The sequence below is a fragment of the Sparassis crispa genome, assembly GCF_003851025.1.
Source record: "Sparassis crispa DNA, contig_000001F, whole genome shotgun sequence".
In the NCBI taxonomy this organism is placed as follows: domain Eukaryota; kingdom Fungi; phylum Basidiomycota; class Agaricomycetes; order Polyporales; family Sparassidaceae; genus Sparassis; species Sparassis crispa.
The window spans coordinates 1438538-1461498 of record NW_020939748.1 but is presented as its reverse complement, the minus strand read 5'-3'; the positions used below and the strand labels follow the sequence as shown (position 1 = coordinate 1461498).

At 44.8% G+C, this 22961-nt stretch overlaps 6 protein-coding genes across 6 annotated transcripts; 2 read left to right on the top strand and 4 right to left on the bottom strand.

Moving 5' to 3' along the window:
* Window positions 1-107: 107 nt before the first annotated feature.
* SCP_0204570 (hypothetical protein) lies at window positions 108-461 on the bottom strand (the record flags this gene model as incomplete). The annotated part of the gene is made up of 1 exon (XM_027754371.1): window positions 108-461. The coding sequence occupies one exon, from the start codon at window positions 459-461 to the stop codon at window positions 108-110; it is 354 nt and encodes a 117-aa protein (XP_027610172.1).
* Window positions 462-1693: 1232 nt separating this feature from the next.
* On the top strand, window positions 1694-3441 carry SCP_0204560 (hypothetical protein; the record flags this gene model as incomplete). Its single annotated transcript, XM_027754370.1, has 4 exons — window positions 1694-2158; window positions 2212-2676; window positions 2731-2910; window positions 2965-3441. The coding sequence occupies 4 exons, from the start codon at window positions 1694-1696 to the stop codon at window positions 3439-3441; spliced, it is 1587 nt and encodes a 528-aa protein (XP_027610171.1).
* Window positions 3442-3824: 383 nt separating this feature from the next.
* On the bottom strand, window positions 3825-4699 carry SCP_0204550 (hypothetical protein; the record flags this gene model as incomplete). Its single annotated transcript, XM_027754369.1, has 2 exons — window positions 3825-4240; window positions 4297-4699. The coding sequence occupies 2 exons, from the start codon at window positions 4697-4699 to the stop codon at window positions 3825-3827; spliced, it is 819 nt and encodes a 272-aa protein (XP_027610170.1).
* A 162-nt stretch (window positions 4700-4861) lies between these two features.
* SCP_0204540 (hypothetical protein) lies at window positions 4862-6087 on the bottom strand (the record flags this gene model as incomplete). The annotated part of the gene is made up of 7 exons (XM_027754368.1): window positions 4862-4936; window positions 4987-5132; window positions 5185-5367; window positions 5425-5610; window positions 5670-5756; window positions 5799-5866; window positions 5921-6087. 7 exons carry the CDS (start codon window positions 6085-6087, stop codon window positions 4862-4864), a joined length of 912 nt encoding a protein of 303 aa, XP_027610169.1.
* Window positions 6088-17150: 11063 nt separating this feature from the next.
* Window positions 17151-21423, top strand: SCP_0204530 (hypothetical protein; the record flags this gene model as incomplete). The annotated part of the gene is made up of 3 exons (XM_027754367.1): window positions 17151-17442; window positions 17881-20333; window positions 20395-21423. 3 exons carry the CDS (start codon window positions 17151-17153, stop codon window positions 21421-21423), a joined length of 3774 nt encoding a protein of 1257 aa, XP_027610168.1.
* A 278-nt stretch (window positions 21424-21701) lies between these two features.
* On the bottom strand, window positions 21702-21881 carry SCP_0204520 (hypothetical protein; the record flags this gene model as incomplete). Its single annotated transcript, XM_027754366.1, has 1 exon — window positions 21702-21881. The coding sequence occupies one exon, from the start codon at window positions 21879-21881 to the stop codon at window positions 21702-21704; it is 180 nt and encodes a 59-aa protein (XP_027610167.1).
* Between the last annotated feature and the right edge of the window lie 1080 nt (window positions 21882-22961).

The following is a 22961-nucleotide window of genomic DNA, read 5'->3' as shown; positions in this document are numbered from 1 at the left end:
GTGCCTTTTAGTGAGATGACTGAAAAGGAAATGTAGCCAGTAAGAATTGAGCACTGGTCATCTTCATCACATACCCTCTCCAGGTCAGCGCTTGCATTGAGCTACTCTCACATTGAATCATCGGGATCCTGCTCCCTGTCCTTCTCTTTTGCCTTTCCCTTCTCCTTCTTATCCTCACCCACCTTCTTCAGCCCCTTCTCTCTGGCAGTCTCACGTGTGCACACAGAGGCAGTGGCATTCTTCATAGCAGACCTTTTCTTGTGGCTAGTGATGAAGTCCTTCGACTTCTTGGTGAAGTGGATATGTGGACCTGAATCAGAAGGCCCAATGATGACAGATGCAGTCGAAGTGGTAGAGGCAATGGGGGCAATGGTGCTGAACAGGTGCAGTGATACACTTTCTGCACCTCCTGGCCTCTGAAAATGCATTTTCCATTGATCCTTCAGATATCTCCACTCCATGCCTTAGTCTTCAAGATGCGTCCAAAGCTTTCACTACATTATCTGAACTTTTGCGACTTTGTGTGACTTTTCTCGAGCATTCAACATTCTTCTGTCACTCATAACCACTCTTGCATCTCTTACTCTGTTGAATACTACATATCTGTTGTCCTTGGGTCTCATCTGATGCACTGTCATGCACTAAAAGTGTTTGGCTTGTAAACATGTAACCACCAGTGTAGTGCTCGACAAAGAAGTCATGTGATCAAGATGAAATCCAAGAATGTTAGCCAAGCATGTCACCTGATGCTCACATTATGCTATTGGATGGAAAAAAAGTGCTCTCTATTTCTCTCTGCTCACTTTATGCTATTGGACATGGAGGTTCTAAGACTTTTATCTTCCCTATTTCTCCCTGCTCATTTTATGCTATTGGACACGAAGGTCCCAAGGCATTTTTCCTTCCTACTTTCTCCTTTGATCACGTGATGCTCTTATTTTGCTATTAGCCAATTTGCCATATAACACTATTACATAATGGTCACACAAAGTAACATCCGAGGGGTATAAAAGGACCCTCAAGGCCCCCCGACCCACAGTCTTCTCTCACCACTTATAGCCCCTATAAGTGAAGAGTTCTCCCTCCACTTGTAGCTTATCCTACAAGTGTATAAACTAAAAGAATAGGAGTTTTTGTTCCACTCCTACCTGTGACTTGTTACTTACAATCAAAAGGATCTCGAAGCAGTCAGTTCAGCCGCAGGCAGTGAGTTATTCCAATACAACTACTGCACTCTTGTTTAGTTTCTTTTGGGGTTCTAGCACACAGTCACAGCACAACGCCCCAGATTTTGACGTCGGTGAAATCCGAGAAGAATGTCAAGTTTTCGATCATTCCTGCACGATTCTTCTGTAGATACTCAAGCTCGAGAATGTACAGAGTATTACAAATCTTTGGATCATTTTGCTATCATTATACTGAACATTTTTGCGAACATTTTGATGAACATATCATAACCGCTCCAGGGAGCCTGCACCACCCCCAGCTACCACCCGTCCCCTAGCTAGCTATTCCGTGCTCCCTGATTGATGTAGCAATTCATCTGTCAATCCCGCAGTGAAGCATATAAATCACGATGGATTAGGTTAACTAATGTCATGTCGTGCGCAAGCGCTCAGTGCACACGGATGATGGGCGAGAACATGGATCAAGGCATCATATCGCGGTCGGGAGTAAGCAGACCTTTCGCCCCATGCAAATGACTGCCCATCTGTCCTCAGCCTCTGATGCAGCAACTCTACTTGGTCTTGCACATATCGACACCAGCATGGCGGATGAACCGGCTAACGGTGAGCAAGGGGTAACTGTGAAAAGGGCGAAGACGGCTGCACTCATTGCGCAGGTCTCCAACCACCAGATGCGGCTTGAACTCCTGGAGGAGGAGAAGGTTATGCTGCAGGCAGAGCTAGAAGAAATGAAGAAGTTACTGCATACCTATAGTGCTCGCTACACTGCAGTGTCGGAGCGGCTGGACAAGCAGGCTGACTTGATCTCGGAGCTGCAGACGCTAGTCGCTGACCTTCAGGAGCGTTGCATCTCGTCTGATGAGTCGAATGGTAGTGCAGAGGGTTCGGACTCCGATGACGAGGTGCTTGACGAAAAGGAGAAGAGGCGGATTGAAGACAGCGTCGCCGCATTGAAGGACACTTCATACCGAGTCAGTGATAGATTTCACATGAATGTGATGATGCACTTACTCGGAAAACGTAGGAACTCGTTCGCCAGGCCTTTCAGACTCGCATGGGCATTCCAAACCTCAAACCGATGAGCCTGCCATGGTGGCCGAAGGATGGAGAGCCTTTACCGATTGACCCCGCGACCAAGACTGAGCTGATGCGCTTTCGCTGGGATCTCGGGTGGGATGCAGTCGAGAACTTTGAAAACATCAGCACCCTGGTTAGAATGATCATGCAGCAAGGTGGTGAGCTTGTACCCACTGCTGTAAAGGCTGTTCGAGCACTCGGAAGAGTTGATGTCGAGGATAGTGTCAAGAAGAAGTTTCTGGCACTGGAAAAAGCCTTGCGCGACGCACATAAGATTGAAGGACGTGGGCGATCGGTGACTGCGCAGATAGAGATTGATGGGATTGATGTGTTGCCGAGTGAAGAGGCGAACTCGAAGTTGCCAGCCAGAGGTCAGAAGAAGCCATCGCATAGGACCAGCCACACTAAGGGTGTACGTGATATAATTTAATGAGTTTATTCTCCATAAGCTCACATACCGATGCAGAAACTTCAGGTTCGCAAGCGCAAATGTGCACATCTGCCGAAGGAATCAATGTGGCATGACCCCAAGTATGATGCCGTGTTCACAGACAGCTTGATGTCCGATGATGAGGATGAGCTAAATGAGAAGGGAGAGTTCACCGGGCATTATATATCAAAGGCTCCCACATACCGGAGCCAAGTGGTAAGCATGTCGCTGAGGGCACATGGTTCCGAGGCTGATTATCATATACAATAGTTGATTGATCTCTTCAGAGAGATTGATGCCGCTCGGGATCCCACGCCATCGAGCAAGTACATCCCATGCATCAAGGCAGTAGAGACCATCGATGAGCCGCCAAAGGTGTCCAAGCTCCTCAAGAACAAAGCGCGACGGTGGATGATTGACCCGCACTGGTTGGCAGTCGAGACAAACCAGCAATACGATGTTGAGAGTCATATCGTGAACAGTGGCAGGGCATGGGGTGATGATGAAGATCCGGAAGAGACTTTGGAGAAGCAGAAGCGAATGAGAGAAGAGAAGGCTGTGATTGTGAAGAACAAGAAAGCGCGCCTCGCTGAAAATGCACAGGATAAGGGAGAAGGATCGTCGAAGCAGAAGGTGGTGAAGAAGAAAGGGAAGGGAAAGATAGTGAAGGTGAGCACTGGAGGGGATGCGGGCAAAGGTCAAAATGCTGCCGAGGACGACGACAATGACCTGTACTTCGATGATTAGCATCGAACCTGTCTCCAATTCTGCACATACATTGCCATTTGTCATCTTACCCCTTCGCCAGCTACACCTTGTCATCATCGTCCATAACCTCCAGCTCGTTTCCTGTCTTGTTCCATTGTACAATTGTGCCATCAGTATGAGAATGAGTCTGTAATGCTGTAGCTTTGACATATATGATCAAATGAAATAGAGGCCCATAGTTCTTGTCCCATGCGCTCAGAATGGATCGGAATGAGTGCAAGAGGTGCATCGAGTGCTACCGCAGGTACAATCTCGTAACCGTGGAAGCAGTTGGCATAGGACACGTGAATCCCGAGGAGATCTGAACTAAAAAAACATCGGTCAGCATATTATCAATGAGCTGAGAAGATTGATTGGACAGACTACGTGCACCATGGGAATGGGGGAATATCCTCATCTGAGACCATCCGACGAATGACCACACAAATGTGCGGTGCCTTTTCCGCGACCTTGATACCCAAAAGGGCTGCGATCTCGACGGGGCAACGCTCATTTGTGTTTTTATCCACAATAAATGCATAGCGATCTGCTTTAGTGCGCTTGTTTGAATCTGAACCATAGCGTATACCGTCCTTACGGATGTAAGTTAACGTGCAGGCCACTCGGGTCGCAACAAAAGCTGTTCCATGACCGAGCGAAAGGTCGTCGATAATATGAAGATCTGGATATAAGCGTTGACAATAGTCGAGAGCAAGGCAGTAGATACCGTCAGTTCCTGGACCAAGAAAAATGCGCAGATTGATATGCTTCCCCAGTACTCTGGGCAGTTTGACTCGATCTGCAGGTGACAACAATTAAATGTGCCTTGCAAAGAATGACAATGATATTGAATACCTGTGGTCGCCTCACTGCGATAGATAGCAAGCTCCGTCATCATACCTCCACGTTCACTGCGTCCTTCCGACTTGATGACTGCCTCGATGTACTCACGCTCTTTTGTATAAGCGTTCACAGGCAGAGCAAGTAGATATTCGTAGATTAGATGACATCGAACCCAGTATCGCATCAACGTGAGTTCCATGCGACCACCATCGTGGCCATTGGTATTGACTTTCTCGAACATCCCATTGAAGCGCTCGAATGCAAATAACCACCAGCCATATACGGGCCCATAGAGCTTGATAAACTTTGCAAAATGTGTCGACAGATGGTTGTTAATAGTCAGGTCGATGCCCAGCTGCTGCAGAGTGCGGTTGTATTGTGTTAGAAAGTCTTGACCAATACGTGCTTGTGACATGGAGATCTTGCACGACGCGAGCATACGAACACCAGCACATAGTAAAAGAATGGCAAAGTAGAGCGCCTTGCAGTTTCGAGAATGTGTTGGTCGTGTTTTTGCATTAGGTGGGATAGTTGGCTCGATGTTCGGAATGCGATCGTGTTCATCCTTCCAGCATACTCATAGGAGAACTGGTGTGATGGTAAGGAGACGGCGCCACTCGTCCGCCTTTTTCAAGAACTGATTCTCACCCAGCTGTAGAGCGGGAAGGTGAACAGATGAGCGCATCGCAGCAACAAACTCACATTCTTTGGGAGTCGGGTAACATGACTGGGCCAACGAACCGAGTTCACTGTATCTTCGAACTTCTGTTTCGGGGACTCATCACCTCCAGTGCCAGAGAACATGTACCATTTGAAGAGTACATCGAGAAATAGATGGGCAATGATTCCTAGTGTGTATATAAGTGATTAGAATAGTAAGATTGATGAGTATAAAAGCACCTAAAAATACTGCATGCATGAAGTCAAGAACCGTCTGGGACGAAGGAAGCCAGCCAGCGAGCAAGTTCATAATGCTCCAGCAAACCCCATGATCTCGGAGGATTGCACTCTCGTGACGAACATTGACCCCTTTTGCAAAGAATGCGTGTTTCAGCATTTTGTAGTCGTCTTTCGCTTCCCGAGCTGAAACTCGCTCATCAGTAGTGACAAATCATATGTAGTTGGTACAAAACTGCGAACAATTATCGTAGCCACTGGATTTGTTGATGTCCAGGATATCGATGTCGCAATAAAGGCAGGGGTGAAAATCATGATTGTGTCCTGCAGTGCCGCTAACCTTGCGAGCGGCAGGGGTGTTGCAGTTATCGCAGAGGAAGTTGGCGTAGACTTTCGCAGAATCTTGATCGTGAACACGCATCTCAATGCCTGATTAAAAATGATTTGTTCATTGAATGCTCTCAAAAACAGACAAAGTTCAGCATCACCGTTGTGAAGGCTAATCATTTCCTTGATGCCTGGCTCCAGCACATGATTAAGCTGCTGTTGGTTCGGCTCACCAGGACCGGGTAGAACTGCAAGGCAAATTACGTTGAGCTGAAGGTACCGAAGCTCACGTGGAAGGTTGTTGATCGCAAGATAGATTGGACCTGTTGAATGCGGTCGTCCAGAGAGAAGACCGAACCTATCAACAAGTTCAGTATAGTATATATCCTAGGACATTTATGTATGAACTCACCAGTTAAGATTCATGGAGAGCGCTAGTCCATAGCGATGGCTAACAAGCTTTGTTGCATTTGCACCATTCTCGCACGGTCGATCACGAACAGTACCCGTGGAGTTAACTTCTCGGACGGTACCAGTTTGCAGCTTGAACAGCATGTCCCCATCGTAGATGTCCTCCATTTGATAGTATTCATCATTGTTGCGTCCAGCTTGATGGCTACGAAAATCGCACAGCGATCTTGCAAAACCTGGGCGCATCATCATACGCTGGATGCTCTCGATGATGGAGACTTGTGGGTTAATCTTGATGGGATCGCGTTGGGTCCTACCGCTGGAGTCAAGAACTTCAACACTTCAGGGTACCCTTCCGACCTAGCTCTTAGCTTCAACATAATCTATATTGTGTAGTGGCTAAGAGCCTCTCAGGTGTCAGACAGATCATGGTACCAATACATGTCCCAGGGCATTATATGGGATTACTCAGGGCAAAGGCAGGGCAAAGGCTGGTCTAATGGCACAATTATCATATGGGATGTCCTATAGTACTAGGGCATTGATATTTATATCCCAGTATTACTGGTTGTCCCATGGTGCCAGGGGTACATAGGGATGTCTCACTATTAGTAAAACATGTATTTTCAGGCTATTGTATGGTAGTTTTTTTATACTTTGTTCCACTATCATATTATCTAAGCCTTAATTATAAAAACAGTGACTATAGTGATATAAACAAGCACTTTATTTGCATATTATATAAGGTGGGATCTCCCATTTTAAGGACATCCTAAGATGTTATTTTAAGATTCACAGATATTTAGTCTCTTCTTTAGCCTGAAGTTTCTATTTAACTACTATAATTATCTAGAGATTTATACTAACAGTTGAATTACTAAGGTTTAAGAGTGACAGGTCCTTACAAGGGATATCCCATCACATAAAGGGACATCCCATAATACAAAGGTGTCATTCAGTGAATGCATTTCTGAGTGTGACTTGACTGAAGTCTTAGGTCAAATGCCTTTCTTTTTTCATTCAAATACAGTATATCATAGGAGACATGACAAGAATATATCTCCTTTGCTAGTATATTAGTGAACTGAGTAGTTCTATTTCTTGAGACACTTGGTGAAAGTTGTAGTATAGCTATGATACATACTATGTGCCAAAGATTATATCATGTTAGTCTGAACATTATGTCAGAAAATGTAAAATTAATTTTGAAACACAAGAATAAACATTGTTGTTTGACCTGTATTAGTTGTTATATGAGCTAATGAAGTTGTTGTACATGCTACCAATAGTAATATAGTCTTTATAACATTACAAATATGTACACAATACTTGATATGGGATATCCTGCTTTCTATAAATATTTCACCATATATAAAGTGCAAATAAGGCACTTATTTACAGTATTCTAGTCACTGTTTTTATAATTAGAGCTTATACAATATGATTGTAGAACAAAGTATAAAAAAACTACCATACAATAGCCTGAAAATACATGTTTTACTAATAGTGAGACATCCCTATGTACCTCTGGCACCATGGGACAACCAGTAATACTGGGATATAAATATCAATGCCCTAGTACTATAGGACATCCCATATGATAATTGTGCCATTGGACCAGCCTTTGCCCTGCCTTTGCCCTGGGTAATCCCATATAATGCCCTGGAACATGTATTGGTACCATGGTCTGTCTGACACCTGAGAGGCTCTTAGCCACTACACAATATAGATTATGTTGAAGCTAAGAGCTAGGTCGGAAGGGTACCCTGAAGTGAACTTCAACATAAATTTTACCCGAGCATCCAGGAACAGTGCAGTCCGGTGATGCGAGCTCCTTCAGTTCGTTCGGAGTGTGGTGCTTCCAACAGACTGGGCAGATGGCATACTATATGATCCATGCATCTGGATCGATGCCAAGACGTCGCCTAGCAGTAGCCAAAGTCTGAGCTGGCTGAGGGTTGATAGGAAGTTCGCCAGCTTGTGCATCCAGACAATCAAGTGACCAGTTTAGTTGTTGTGTTGCAGCTTTCCATGTCAAATTCTCAAACGTGTTACCCATTACTGCATGCAGGTATGCCATACGAATGCAAGACTCTTCATTGAAAGCCGGGATGGAGATGTGTGGCAGCTCATCTTGATCTCGGTCTAAACCAGGAGTACCAACTGAGGGCGGCTCGACTTTGCGATAGTCGCCTCCAGGATGATTGTCAAGCTGAGGCGGAGGCTCCAGGATGGGTTCAGGAAAAGGAGATGGGGTTCATGAAGGCACAGCGTGCACCTCTAGATCAGCACCAGGAAAGTTCATGGCAGCATCTCCCAGGTCGCCAAAGTCCGCACCATGTCCGTGAGAAGCGCTCGGCTATAAATCGCAGTTAGAGAACATCTCCGAGGAAGTGATAGCACCTTTACTCGGCCAGAGTCTTGAACATCATTTGATCTGGATGCAGAAGCCAGAGGAAGCAAGGCGACATTGTTTCGAGTAGTTGCCAGTAAGGGTTGGGAGATGGAAGGAAGTGACACCCCAGGTGCAGGACAAGGTAGCCCATATAACTTCAAGTGCTTAGCACAGACTTGTTTGGTCTGAAACTCATACCCATCGGTGCTCTTGCTGCACTGTGCACAACGACATTGTATGCGCAGTGTGGGGGCCATCGGAGTCGAGAAAGCTAGACAATCTTCTCGTCCACCCGCAACTGGTCACTATTCAGAGTACCAGATGTAATCAGAGGTCTATGAAAGAAAAGCAGTGGGGACGCATATAGTCACACTGTCGGTGTTGTCTAGTATGGGGACTCATGCACGACATCGACGCATGCTACGCGTATACGCGTATGACCACGTGTCGGGAAAGCTCATGCCAAATCCTGGATGAAAGTCACAATCATAGAAAATATACATTTTTCGACATTTCACACGATGCAAAATGAAAGACAATCTCAGGATGTCATAATGTATGGATAATGTGACAGAATCTCAGAGTCTCTAAAATTTCTCCCCATCCATAATCTGCGGTTTTGTGCTGTGAGTTGCTAGATACTCAAACAGTTCTCAGAAAGTTATCAGAAAGCATATAAGAAAATTATCGGCCAGGCACATTGTATAGGACATGCATACTTGGTAAGTCCTGCACATGGTTGTAGGCACCTTGATAGGAAGACAGAAGACTCAATAAGCTCTGCACACAGTTGTAGGCACCTGGATAGGAAAACAGAAGACTCGGTAAGTCCTGCACATGGTTATAGGCACCTGGATAGGAAGATGATGAAGGCTCGGAAATCCCTGCATCAGTTGTAGGCCTCATATAAGAAAACTCATTAAGCCCTGCACTGGTTGTAGGCATTGTATCAGAAGACAGAATGTAAGCCCTTGCACACAGCTGCTAGGCATCCTCCCTTACACTCCCCCATCTGTATTGTGCAGACTACCCACCTGACTTCAGACAACAAGATACACATATAGCTTAGGCATCCTTAACCCACTATCATAAATTTGATATCAACAAACAACTGTGATAGTCTGATATACTTTTCATTTTGCCATGCTCAGTGAACCACAGCGAAGTACCAAAAGCTCCTCCGGCCAAGGCCCATGCATACCATGAGTCGACAGTGCCCTGCTCAATTCTCATCTAATTCTGTACACTCCTAATGTTGCACTGCCTCTCTGGATGTTGTGCCAATTTGTCAGTGTCGCTCAGTAGTTACACCCCCTCATTTTGCAAATCTGATACCCTTTATCATTCAACCTTCCCCTTCAAGACACCTACCTTCATGCTGGACCGGAGATGCTGTTTGAATGTTCCATGTGGTTCAGGACAAGTAGCATATGTTTTCTTTCTTTTTCCCCCTACTTTATCGTTCATCTTCATCTCTAACATATGCATCATTGTCAGTTATAAAGAATAATCTTTAGTGCTTATAAGTTACAATTAAGGCTGAGATCTGGGTTTAATAAGCAGGCCATGTGGATAATCCAAACATGAGGATTATCCCTTTGAAGTATTCTAACACTGGACTTCAGACCTGAATTCGCTGGGAGGAAACCAGTCAAATAGTTTAGATATCCTGGCAGTGTTTGCTAAATTCTCCGGCCTGTCAGTACTTAGCCAAATATGAGCCGGTTTTCCAGAGCGTGACTAAACATGTGGACGTGTACATACATATGTACACGTCCACATATACGCATCACTCTGCATCGCTTACACTTAGCGCTCTCATCGTTTCTCCACCGTCACTGTAACCTGTGTCCGCTGCACTTGCCTTGGCTCTTTCCCCGCATGTCACCTTGAACTATCTATGCTGTCTTGTTGTCAGGCTTAGGATTTCAGTTCCATCGAAGACTGCAGGCCATCGAGGAGCAAAGCCACATGAGCAGCAATACAGAAGGTGCCTACGTCGGCACTGCAGCCAGGATCCATAGCCTATCCTAACATGTAACACCCATTTTTCAGTCTGCACGGATGATCTGAAACCATCTCAGGCGTGACCAGAAACAATTACTACGCATATATTGATGCATTCAGTGTGAGTTCCTTTCATAGACTATGCACACCCTTGACCAGTATGTACTCAGAAGTCAACATGACTCCATTGTTTCTCTCTCTGACGAGACAGGTCACGAACTCCGCGGGCTCGAAAAGATGGGTTGTGCCAGGTGCCCCTTGTATGGTGAAGTGACATACGCATCACTCAGCACTAACTCACCTACTGGGTAACTGATGACATCCAGTGCTCAGCCTCCCTACCGGTTATAGCCTGTTATGGCATTCTCGCGCGATGCTACAACATGCTATGGCATTGTCGCGTGATGCTACAAGATGCGGGTGGGTCGGCTCGTGGGGCAGCTAAACCTATGCAATGCAATTTGCACCGAAAAGCCTCTCACCCTCAGGTAGGCGTACAAGATGAGTGCGTGCATGCGCAGTGCCCACGAGTTTCTTCTCAGCTAATGAGTGGATGATGACTGGTGTGGGAGCTACAAGGTGCATTCTGGAATGTGCGCCCATACGAGCGCTCGCTAATGAAATCTGCCATGAGCAGTCTTGTGAGCAAAGCTTCTGGATAGAACAAGAGTAGACGGCTCCCGGCTGCATTGGCAGAAGGCAACCGAAGGGAGCTTCAACAGGGCATCACTGTCACATACCCGGCTTCAAGGTCTCATTCAGGATTTGGGTACTAGAGTTCACGCACCACCACCTCCGAGGAGCTGGAAGTTCTACAATGGCAATTCATGCTAGTAGATTTCATCGCGTGGGGCATGGTATCGTTCTGGATCATGGCAAGGAGCCACTCAATGGTGAGTACTCACTTCACTGTCGACATTCTCAATTGCTGTATTTATTTTGACCATCTCCTGTTGCCGTTCAGTGCACTCACATGGACAACCTAGTTGTCAGCTGTAATGACAGCAGATTGGCTTGTTCTCGTGTAGTTCTCATGTACAAGCACCAGTGAGGATTGTGGATCCTCACGTGGAGTAGGCACATTTACAAGGACTTATGGCAACTTGGCGATAGGACTTGGGCACAACACCTTGTAGGCACTCGAGTATCTGATGGCAGTACTTGTATTTCTGTGTGTAGTATGGAGAATATAAGGATTTTTTCAAAAATGACACTTCAGGGTACCCTTTATCCCTAGCTCTTAGCAACAAGATCTTCTATAGTATGTCATAGCTAAGAGCTTCTTAAGTGTCAGACTGACCATGGTACCTATTATGTCCCAGGGCATTCTGTGACATTGCCCAGGGCATAGATAGGGTAATGGCTGGGCATATGGGATGATTATTATGTGGGATATTCTACTAGGCTAGGACATTAATTGTTTATCCCAGTATTACTGGTTGTCCCATGGTGTTAGGGGTACATAAAAATGTCCTACTGTTAGCAGAAAATGTATTTTTAAGCTGTTGTATATTTATTGTTTCATATTTTCATCTACTGCCATACTGTATAAACCTTAATTACATAGTACAATAAACCAGTGCTTTACTGATACTTCAAATGAGATGGGAGATCCACAAATAGTGGGATATCCCATACTAAGTTTTATATTCACCTGCAGTGTTATAATACTAATTACTATTAGTGGTATGTATAACATGTTCATTAGATCAAATAACAACTATAACAGGCCAAACAACAGTTCTTATTCTCGTGTTTCAAAAGTAATTGTATCTTTTCTGATGCAATGTTCAAATTGACATGATGTCACCTTTAGTATATTGCATCCAACCTGAATATTCTATAACTTTCATTAATAACCAGAAGAAACACAGTAACTCAGTCTACTTATACACTAGCAAATAAGAGACACCTTAGTTAAGTCTGCTACTATAGAATGTACCTGAATAAAGCAAGGAAGACATTTGACCTAAGATTACAGTAAAGTTGCATTCACAAACACATACCCAATGACTTCTTATACTCTGGGACATTATGCTATAGGATGGGATATCCCATTTAAGAACCTGTTACTCTCCAATCTTAATAATACAATGACTAGTATAGGTCTTTAGGTAATTATAGTAGTCTAACAGATATATTCAGACAAATAATAGTCTGAATAGCTGTCAGCATACAAATAAATCACATTTTAGGATGTCCTTAAAATGGGATGTCCTTAAAATGGGATGTCCTTAAAATGGGATATCCTTAAAATGAAAAGTCTCATTTTTATATAAAGTGTTAATAAAGCACTGATTTACTGTACTATGTAATTACAGTTTATATAGTATGGCAGTAATGAAAAGATGAAACAACAAATATACAATAGCCAAAAATACATTTTCTGCTAACAGTGGGACATCCTTATGTACCCCTGACACCATGGGACAACCAGTAATACTGGGATAAACAATTAATGTCCTAGCCTAGTAGGATATCTCACATAATAATCATCCCATATGCCCAGCCACTACCCTATCTATGCCCTGGGCAATGTCACAGAATGCCCTGGGACATAATAGGTATCATGGTCAGTCTGACACTTAAGAAGCTCTTAGCTATGACATACTATAGAAGATCTTATTGCTAAGAGCTAGGAATAAAGGGTACCCTGAAGTGAAAATGAATGTGAGCAGTATGCGGGCAAAAGTGTGCTCAGTAAAGTGTCCGGAAAGTGCCCGATTACTGCTCGGAAAAGCAATAAAATCTGGCAGTATTCATCAGATTTCCAGATAGGATACTGCCACAATACTTGCCGGATATCTCAGGTATTCGGGCAATATCCGGGCAGTAAATTTCCTTTGATGTCCAGTGTAAGCTAATCTGAAGATAATCCAAAGGGATAATCCAAAGGATAATGCTAAAAATTATTCAAAGGATTATCCAAAGCCAAAATCAATTTAAGAACTTGCACCCAGCCAGGATTAAACTCTCAACCTCAGGTGAAAGTCACATGACCAAGAAACTCCAGACACTTTAACCACTACTCCACATAACCTTAACAGTTTACACTCATGCATAATATATATAGTAAATTTTGCTGAAAGGACTTAGACAAATTCTGCTCATCACAAAAGTGATGGCTGAGTTAAACATAAGACAAAGGCTGTCACTTTGGGGTACTCTTCAGACCTAGCTCTTAGCTTCAACATAACTTGTAGTGTATTGTAGCTAAGGGCTTCTCAGATGACTAACTAATCATAGTACTAACACATGTCCCAGGGCATTATATGTAATTATCCAGAATATAGATAGGATATAGACTGGTTCATCTTATAGTACTAGTGTATTCACTAGTTGTTCTATAATGTCAGGGGTATATAAGATGTCCCACTATTTACTTTAGAGCACTTTTCATCTCTAGCTCTTAGCAACAAAATCTTTTATAGTATGTCATTGCTAAGTCTCTCTTAAGTGCCAGTATAATTATAGTACCAATACATGTCTCAGAGCATTGGCTATAGATAGGATGTAAGCTGAGCATATGAGATAAATCTTGTGGGGGATATTCTACTAAGCTAGAATATTGATACTCTGATGTAAATACATCTTATATACCCCTGACATTATAAAACAACTAGTGAATACACTAGTACTATAAGATGAATCAGCCTATATCCTATCTATATTCTGAATAATTACATATAATGCCCTGGGACATGTGTTAGTACTATGGTCAGTCAGTCATCTGAGAAGCCCTTAGCTACAATACACTACAAGTTATGTTGAAGCTAAGAGCTAGGTCTGAAGAGTACCCCAAAGTGACAGCCTTTGTCTTATGTTTAACTCAGCCATCACTTTTGTGATGAGCAGAATTTGTCTAAGTCCTTTCAGCAAAATTTACTATATATATTATGCATGAGTGTAAACTGTTAAGGTTATGTGGAGTAGTGGTTAAAGTGTTTGGAGTTTCTTGGTCATGTGACTTTCACCTGAGGTTGAGAGTTTAATCCTGGCTGGGTGCAAGTTTTTAAATTGATTTTGGCTTTGGATAATCCTTTGGATTATCCACATGGCCTGCTTATTAAACCCAGATTTCAGCCTTAATTGTAACTTATAAGCACTCAAGATTATCCCTCATAACTGACATCACTGACATATGACATTCAACTCACCACTCACTTTCCCTATTTTTCCATTGGTCCCAGACCATTGCAACTCTTTCCAATGTCAGGATCCATTGTCTGACATTTTGCAACTTTCACATTTTCTCTCACATTTTCCCCTCTCTATAAATACCTGCTGTATCTATGTTGATTATCATTGAAGACCAGTAAAGAGGAGTTTCCCTTTCACTTCAGATCACTGAGAAGCTGCATGTACTGTGATAGCGACTTCAAACTGCAATATACTCTACTGCAACACTATAATATAGCGAGACTGCATACTGCATTTAGAGACTGCAACTGCAACTGCAATAGTGAACTGCAACACTGTAATAGTGACATAGTGACATAGCGACACTGTGATATATCACCTGCATTAGTCTTACTCCGACTTTTGCATTTAACTGACTGCGACTTCATCGAGATGGCAAATACTGTGTTTCTCCATAGTGTTTCTGTCACAGATACTTCCTCTCCACTTGTGATTTAGTTCACCTTTGCCTGCAAGTTCAGCAATTCTGATGCAATCTTAGCTTTTCACTTTCTGACTTTTTGTGACTTCATTGTATTTTGTCGCCCAACTTCACATTTTCATCACAAGTCTTTATTCTTTTACAGGTAGCATCCCTTTAGGCTTTGATCAAGGTTTTGGGACCCACTTGCATCATTTTACAGTCACATCACCCTTCCCTCTCACACACAAATCCCTTCTGGTTTTGGTTGGGTTTTAGGTGTTTGTGTCAGATGTGCACTCATCACCATCATATTACTAACCATCAGTGATGCCTCCTATTGTAATTCAATGCACCCACAAAGGGCCTAAAGTGTTGTGTATAAATAACCATCTTGTAGTTCCTTGTAATTAAGCTGGTGAGACCATTGTAATACAATTGACAATTGACAAAACAAGGTGTCCACAGCATGAATTAAACTCTGAACCTTGCAGAGTTTTAACTATTTATTACAATAACTGATGCTTTAGTCCACTGAGCCATATGTCCTTGTAATGATACACCCTTCAATTAGATACAAGTGGTTCTTTTATATTATATGTAAATTAAAGTACCACATACTAGTCTATTAACTCTTTAACTAAACTGTAATATAAGTAGTTTCTATAACAGAGTTAGAACCATTTAAATTCTTAAATATTGTATGAAACTTATAGATTAACTGTTCAAAATCAGATAAATAATTGTCTAGAACTCTGACTTGTTAAAATTAAGTTGAATATGTGGAAGGTTGGAGTATAGTAACAAAATATTTGTAACAAAGTGCTAATTTTATAAAAAGAAAAGGCACTTAAATTTAGTTAAGATCAGAATTGTATAAGAATATATTCAAGGCTCTACTAATCTATCAGTAAATGATTTTAACTACATATTTAACTTACTTTTAATAAGACATAGTTCCATATAATTATTTATCTGATTTTGAACAGTTAATTTATAAGTTTTATATAATGTTTAAGAATTTAAATAGTTCTAACTTTGTTATAGAAACTACTTATATTATAGTTGTCAGCATGTGGGTGCTGGTGCGATCAGTAGGTGTAACTAGTTATTTGTTGCGGTGGTGGTACATAAATTTTGATGCAGTAAGTAGGCCTAACTAGTTTTAATGTAGAGCACTTTGTATGTCTTCTACTACCATTTTAGTTAAAGACTAAATAGACTAGTATATCTAATTGGAGGATGTTGTGAGCCAGTCGACGACTGGCAAGTACTCGGAGAACAGAACAGAAATGAAATATCTTTGTTGGAACATACAGAGAGAGATCTGGTAAGTATCGAGTGACCTAAGTAACGAGCAACGGAACATACCTTCATTGAAACATACAGAGAGAGATCTGAGTTCCAACGAAGGTGCGAGATGTAATATCGACTATGTCGAGAGATGCTGCATGTGATCCTAAGCCGGAGTTACACTCCTCCCTGCGGTAAGAACAAGAACACAGTTGTGAAAAAAAATGAAAGGCAAAATTACAGTTTAGTGAGGCGCAATAAGTAAGTATGCATCTAGGGCAGCCAGGTCTTTAACTTTGCGGCAGGGTAGCCAGAGGCCATGTTCCGGTCCATAGCCACAGAAATGAATGAGGTATTGGAAATCACGCCCACGAGGATGGTGATCAATGATTGACTTGACTTCTCATTCTTCTACACCATTGTCTATGACGATTGGACCAGGTTGAGCATGTTGTCTGCCAGGGAAGAGAGAAGCATCATTTTCAGCCCATGGTTTGAGGAGGAAAGAGTGGAAAGTTTGGAATATATGCATGGAGTCTGGGAGATCGAGTGTGTATGCCAAGCTGTGTGGGTACGCGTGTAGTATTGTTGTGGCTATGAGACTGCGACTGGATGTGATGATGGACACGTGGCTGTGACTGTAGCATGAAAAGATGGACTCTAGTGTAGAACTACCTCAGTCGAGTACCACCATGGGACGCGACTGAGTCTCATAACTGTAATAGGTTATGAGCCCCGTGAGCCAAAACTGATCACCCAGACGAGACATGTCCCATTACAACTTGACCTCGATGCAAGCAGACCAATCACTGCGATAAGACTCGATGGAATGACACCACGAGCAGTCTTTTTGGGTACCCGAAGGCCAGTAGCCCGTAAGAGGACCATATTTTTTGACTCTAGTTTCCCCTATATTCCTCCCCGATGCCAACAGACATGAGACTTTCGATTTTACCAGAGTCCCAGCAGCTTGCACGGGACAACTGGCTAGAGTGGAAGCGTAGGATCCTCGCTATATGCGGTCCGAAATGTCTTGTCGGACACCTGGATGGCACTAAAACATGGCCAAACTACCCGACGCCATTGATTGATGAGTGGGAGGACCGTGATGAGCTGGCTAAGTCCACCATTACACTTAACATCCGTGACCTCATCGGCAGCAGCGTTGATCTCGATGAAACTGCTCATGAGATATGGACGAAGCTTACGCAGATTCGAGAAAATAGGAGTGAGCTAGCAGCGTCAAATGCAGAGAATTTTCTTTGCGCATTGAAGTACACCCCGGGTGCAGACCTAGAGTTGCACTGGACGGAATTGTGATGCCGCTACAAGATAGCTACTGAACTCGGTTCTTCTATCTCCAAATCTGCCTTTGCCCTCATTGCTTGCCACTCCATGCCCCCTTCCATGAATGATATAACCACTGTCTTACAGCTCAACCCAGATCCCGACGAGGTCATATAGCTTATCACAACACTGTATCACAGTCAGCAAATTCGTGCTGGAGTTCCGATGAACCCTTTTGGAGGAAACTCCGATTTCTCTACAAACAGCATATCAAAGACACAGGCCTTCTTCACTACTGCAGCAAAAGTGATCTGCGATTGGTGCGGGGGGCCAGGACATACCAAGGACAGATGTTACTGCGAAGGTGGCGGTCGAGCAGGGAAACAGCCGGCTACGTGGAAGCATGCCCCCCGGGCCAAGCAGGGTTCACCTGCCGACCTTGCTGCTCGTGCCAAGGGGGGTTCCATGAATGCAGCGAACAATGCCAGTGCGAACTTGACATCTGCGTCCACGTCTCACCATCCCACTTTGTTCTATGACTATAATATCTTCCTCGCCAATGCCTTCATCACAGCAGGGTCTATATGTGGTAGTCTTAACTGCGCGTTCATTGACTCTGGCGTGACACACCACTACTTCCGTGACCGTACAAACATCGTTGATTACCTCCCCATTACGCCTATTGTCGGTAACACAGCGAAAGAAGGCTCCACATTCACAATGGTCGGTGTCGGTACGGTACGCATACAAGTGGAAATCAACGGACTAAAATCCATTGTCACCTTCCAGAATGCTATGCATGCTCCTGACCTTTCTGCCAATCTGATCTCACTATCCAGGATTGATCGTAGCGGTGGTGCAGCCATTGTCGAGAATGGAATACTCAAGATTGTTGGCGATGGACGTTCAATCTTAGAGGGTCGTCTCACTGATGGCGACTTATACGAGGTTCACTTCCAGCACGTTGACCTTCCTATTCTCAGCACCCTCCCCGAGGTGCATATAGCCTATGATCCACGTGCAGTTGCATTCTCGGCAGTGACCAGTGGTGGTCCTGTGAGCATTGCCACTTGGCACCACCGTTTAGGCCATGCAAGTGAACGTACTATCAGAGCGATGGCCTCGCAGCAAGTGGTCGATGGGCTGATCCTCACGGATGAGAAACCTCTGGGGAAATGTGAAGACTGCTTGAAGGGGAAAATGTCCGCAGCGCCTTTTCATGAATCACAGGTGGAGGAAGAGGTGCTCGAAAGGGTCTACATCGACCTCATGGGGCCGTTCCAGGCAAAATCTCTTGGCAGTGCAGAGTACGTACTTACGATCGATGACGATGCATCATCCTATTCCTCCATCTACCTCCTTAAAGGCAAAAGTGCAGAGGAGACACTGAAACACTTTCAGGACTTCCATCACATGGCGGAGCACCAGACAGAGTACAAACTCAAATGTGTCTGTTCTGACAATGGCGGCGAGTTCATGAATGCTACCTGGGACAAATACCTCCTCAAACATAGTATCATCTATGAGTCGACAACTCCCTACACTCCACAGCAGAATGGCTTAGGTGAGCATGGGCACCGGACACTAGCGAAACATGCTCGTGCAATGCTGTTTGATGCTGGTGTCCCGAACTACCTATGGGGTGAAGCATTCATCACAGCAGCATATGTTAAAAACCTGACTGCATCCTCATGTCAATGCGGCCTCACCCCATATGAGAAGTGGTTCAAACACAAACCTAACATCTCTCACCTACATGCTTTTGGCAGCATCGCATATGCAAAACTCGCTGATGAGACTCGCTTCAAACTCGATCCCAAATCCGTCAAGTGTATTTTGGTTGGATACACTGGTGATGCAAACTACCGCCTTTGGGATCCTATGTCTGGACCTCATGGGACTACCTTTTGCAGCCACAAAGTTGTCTTTGAGGAGGGTCCTGGGCACCGTAGCATCAATGAGGAAGGTGTCGTCAACATCGACCTACCTAATATTGAGCGACGGGTACCAGCACCGCTTCCCATTCCACCACCTGTCGATCATGTACCCGCTGTAGATGACCCTCATGTGGGACGTGACCCTGCAGACATTCCCATGGAACATCTTCCAGAGCATCTCCCAGCTCACCCGATACCACAGGCCCTCAAACCACATTGCTCTGCGCGTACTCACATCCCAACCTGTGCTCTTCAGGAGTCCCAGGAGTCGGAGGCCCGTGAGCAAGCTGCACATGTGCGTGGTGAAGCATGGGCGGACAATTCTATTGCACTGAACCATGATTGCGTGGGCGCATATATGGCTATGCTGATCCAGGGGGAGAAACAGAAGCCTACAGCTTTTGTGCATGAGGGTGGTGTCACACCTTCTACTTACAAGGAAGCAGGTCAACATGCAGACATCTGGCAACCGGCCATGCAGACTGAAATTGATGGGCTACACAAAATCGGCGCATGGCAACTGTTACCAAGGACAGCTGGAATGAATGTCGTTGGCTGCAAATGGGTCTACGCACGCAAATTCGATGAGACCGGGAAATGGAAAGCCAAAGCGCGCCTCATTGCAAAAGGTTTCCAACAGATTCTGGGCATTGATTACTTCGAAACACATGCCTCCGTCATCCATTTTGAATCTCTGTGGATGATCTGTGCCATAGCGACTTTCAACGACATGGAAATGGGCCAAGATGACGTTGAGAAAGCATACCTTAATGCGACGCCACAGGAGATGATCTACATGGAGCAACCCCCAGGCTTTGTCGATGCGGAATTCCCAGACCATGTTTGCCTGATGCAACGCTCTCTATACGGTTTCATGCAGTCTGGAAATGATTGGGTGGAAAGAACTGAACAGGACTTACAAAGGCCTTGGCTTTGCTCATAACCGTGCCGATGAGTGCGTGCGAGCGAGGCAAGATGATAATGGTGTAATGGTCACAGCAACATACACTGATGATATCAGTTCCTGCACGGACACTGTGGATGGCCTGGGAAGGATACGTGGAGAGATCGGTACGCGTTACCACCTCAGCGGAGGGGGAGATTTCAAGTACATGCTTGGGGTTATCATCAAGAGGGATCGCGATGTCAGAACAATGAGGATATCGCAGCACCCATACGCTGAACGCGTGCTCAAAAGATTCAGCATTCAGTACGCAAATCCTGTTCATACCCCGCTCGAACCCAGCATCAAGCTTGGACTTGCCACTGAGCCGATCACATCTGATGAAGCCCTGGAGATGGCGACTGTCCCTTACCGCGAGGCCTTAGGCACGATCATGTATCTCGCTGTTACAACACGCCCTGACCTCTCATATCCAGTTCAAGTCCTCAGCCGTTATATGGCCAACCCAGGTATTATACATTGGAAGGCACTGAAATGTGTTTTGAGGTATATCAAAGGGACTTTGGATTACGGGATAACATTCTGCGGCCCTCCTCATCCGCTGTCGACACTACAACCCACCATTTACTCAGATTCCTCACACGCAGATTGTCCGGATACAGCTCGGTCTACTCATGGATATGTTGCTGTGATGGCAAGTGCACCAGTCTCATGGAGCTCTCACCGACAGGATGTCGTAACATTGTCCACCACCGAGGCAGAATATATTGCGGCTGTTCATGCAGGACAGACAGCAATGTGGATTGCAAAGTTCATGGACAACATCCACAACCCAGTCACATTGCCTGTCAACATCCGCATGGACAGCTCAGGGGGAGAGAGCCTTGCGAAACGTTCTGCCAACTTCACGCGTGTCCGGCACCTGCATGGGCGGTATCATTGGTTGCGTGACGCGATCCGCTTGAAGGAGATCGACATCATCCACATCCCGGGTGCGGACAACCCAGCGGACATCTTCACCAAGTCACTTTCTCAACCAGTTCTCCACAAGCATTTGTTATTTTTGGGTGTTGCAGCTTAGAGGGAGTGTTGTGGCTATGAGACTGTGACTGAATCTGATGATGGACATGTGACTGTGACTGTAGCATGAAAAGACGGACCCTAGTGTAGAACTACCTCAGTCGAGTACCACCACGGGACGCGACTGAGTCTCATAACTGTAATAAGTATGGTATATGGTCCATCAAAGTGTACCATGAATTTGGCAACCCAATGGTCACCTCGTTGCATGTAGTCGCATTGTCTGTGGAAGGTGGAGAGCAGAACTCGATCCCCAATATTGTAGATGATCTCAGATCCTCACAAGCAGTTAGCCAGTGCTGCCTGGTTCACCTTCACGAGGAAGAGATTGTCCTGAGCCTCCAAAATGTCGGTCTCAATAAAACAGATGAGTTTGGACACGAGCTCCACTTCAGAGGAGGTGTCATCTGTCAATGATGCCTTGAAAAGTGAGGGAATGAGATACGGAGAATGACCCATTCACAAGTGGAAGGGGAAGAATCCCATTGACTCATTCACAGTGTTCATGATGGCAAATCAGACACAGGAAAGTGCATGTACCCATCCATGCTGATTGTGAGAGACGTGGTAGCGCAGGCACTGAATGACCATTTTGTTTGTCTGCTCCGATGAGCTGTCTGACTGCAGATGGTACGCAGAGGACATCTTAAGCTTCACACCTGTGAGGCAGTGTAAGGCTTTCCAGAAGGTACTGATGAACAGTTTATCACAATCAGAGATGATATCAAGAGGTAGGCCATTCTCGCAGTACCAGTGGTTGAAGAACTGTGCAGCAAAAGTCTCAGCAGCAATGTCGGACCGAGTGAGGATGAGATGAATATCAGAGTTCAAACAGTTGGTCACTGTAGCAAGGCAATCGAAGCCATTGTCTTCAGGTAAAGGACTGATGAAGTCGATGACGATACTATTACACCAGCTGAGTGGAACAGGTGAAGGGTGGAGAGGCCAGGGGGGTTTGCGTGTGGAGGAGTTATTGCACTGGCAGTTATCACACACAGGTACGTACATCTCCTCAGTTCCTTGCACATGTTCAGCTGGTAGTAAGCATCATGAATGGCCGTGTAAGATTTGTCAAAGCCGAAGTGGCCCAGGGCGTCATGAGTGAGGTGAAAGATCCCTTCCCAGATCTTAGGCACATGGGGTATGATGAGGCAGTCTGCGAGATAGAGAAGACCATCTTGCTCATGGAGAGCAAGTGAGCTGGTATTCTCACGTAGTTTTATGCACCACTTGTCGAGTAGGTAGCCATCCTTGATGGAAGATAACCACTAGGGGTCAGAAGTGACGGAGAGGCGAGAAGCGGTGCAGGCATAATGGTGTGTGTCTTCAGGTATGTCACAGAGGGAGAGGGTAGCTACATGCATAAGATGAATGGCAGCAGAAGTGGTGGGTTCGACAAATACAGCATCTGAAGAGATGCACGATAGAATGTCGGCAGCAATGTTATCCTCACCTTTGATATAATGAATATCAAAGTCATACTGTGCAAGGAATTCCTGCCATCGTGCCTGTCATCTGGAGAGTTCCTTTTGGTGAAAG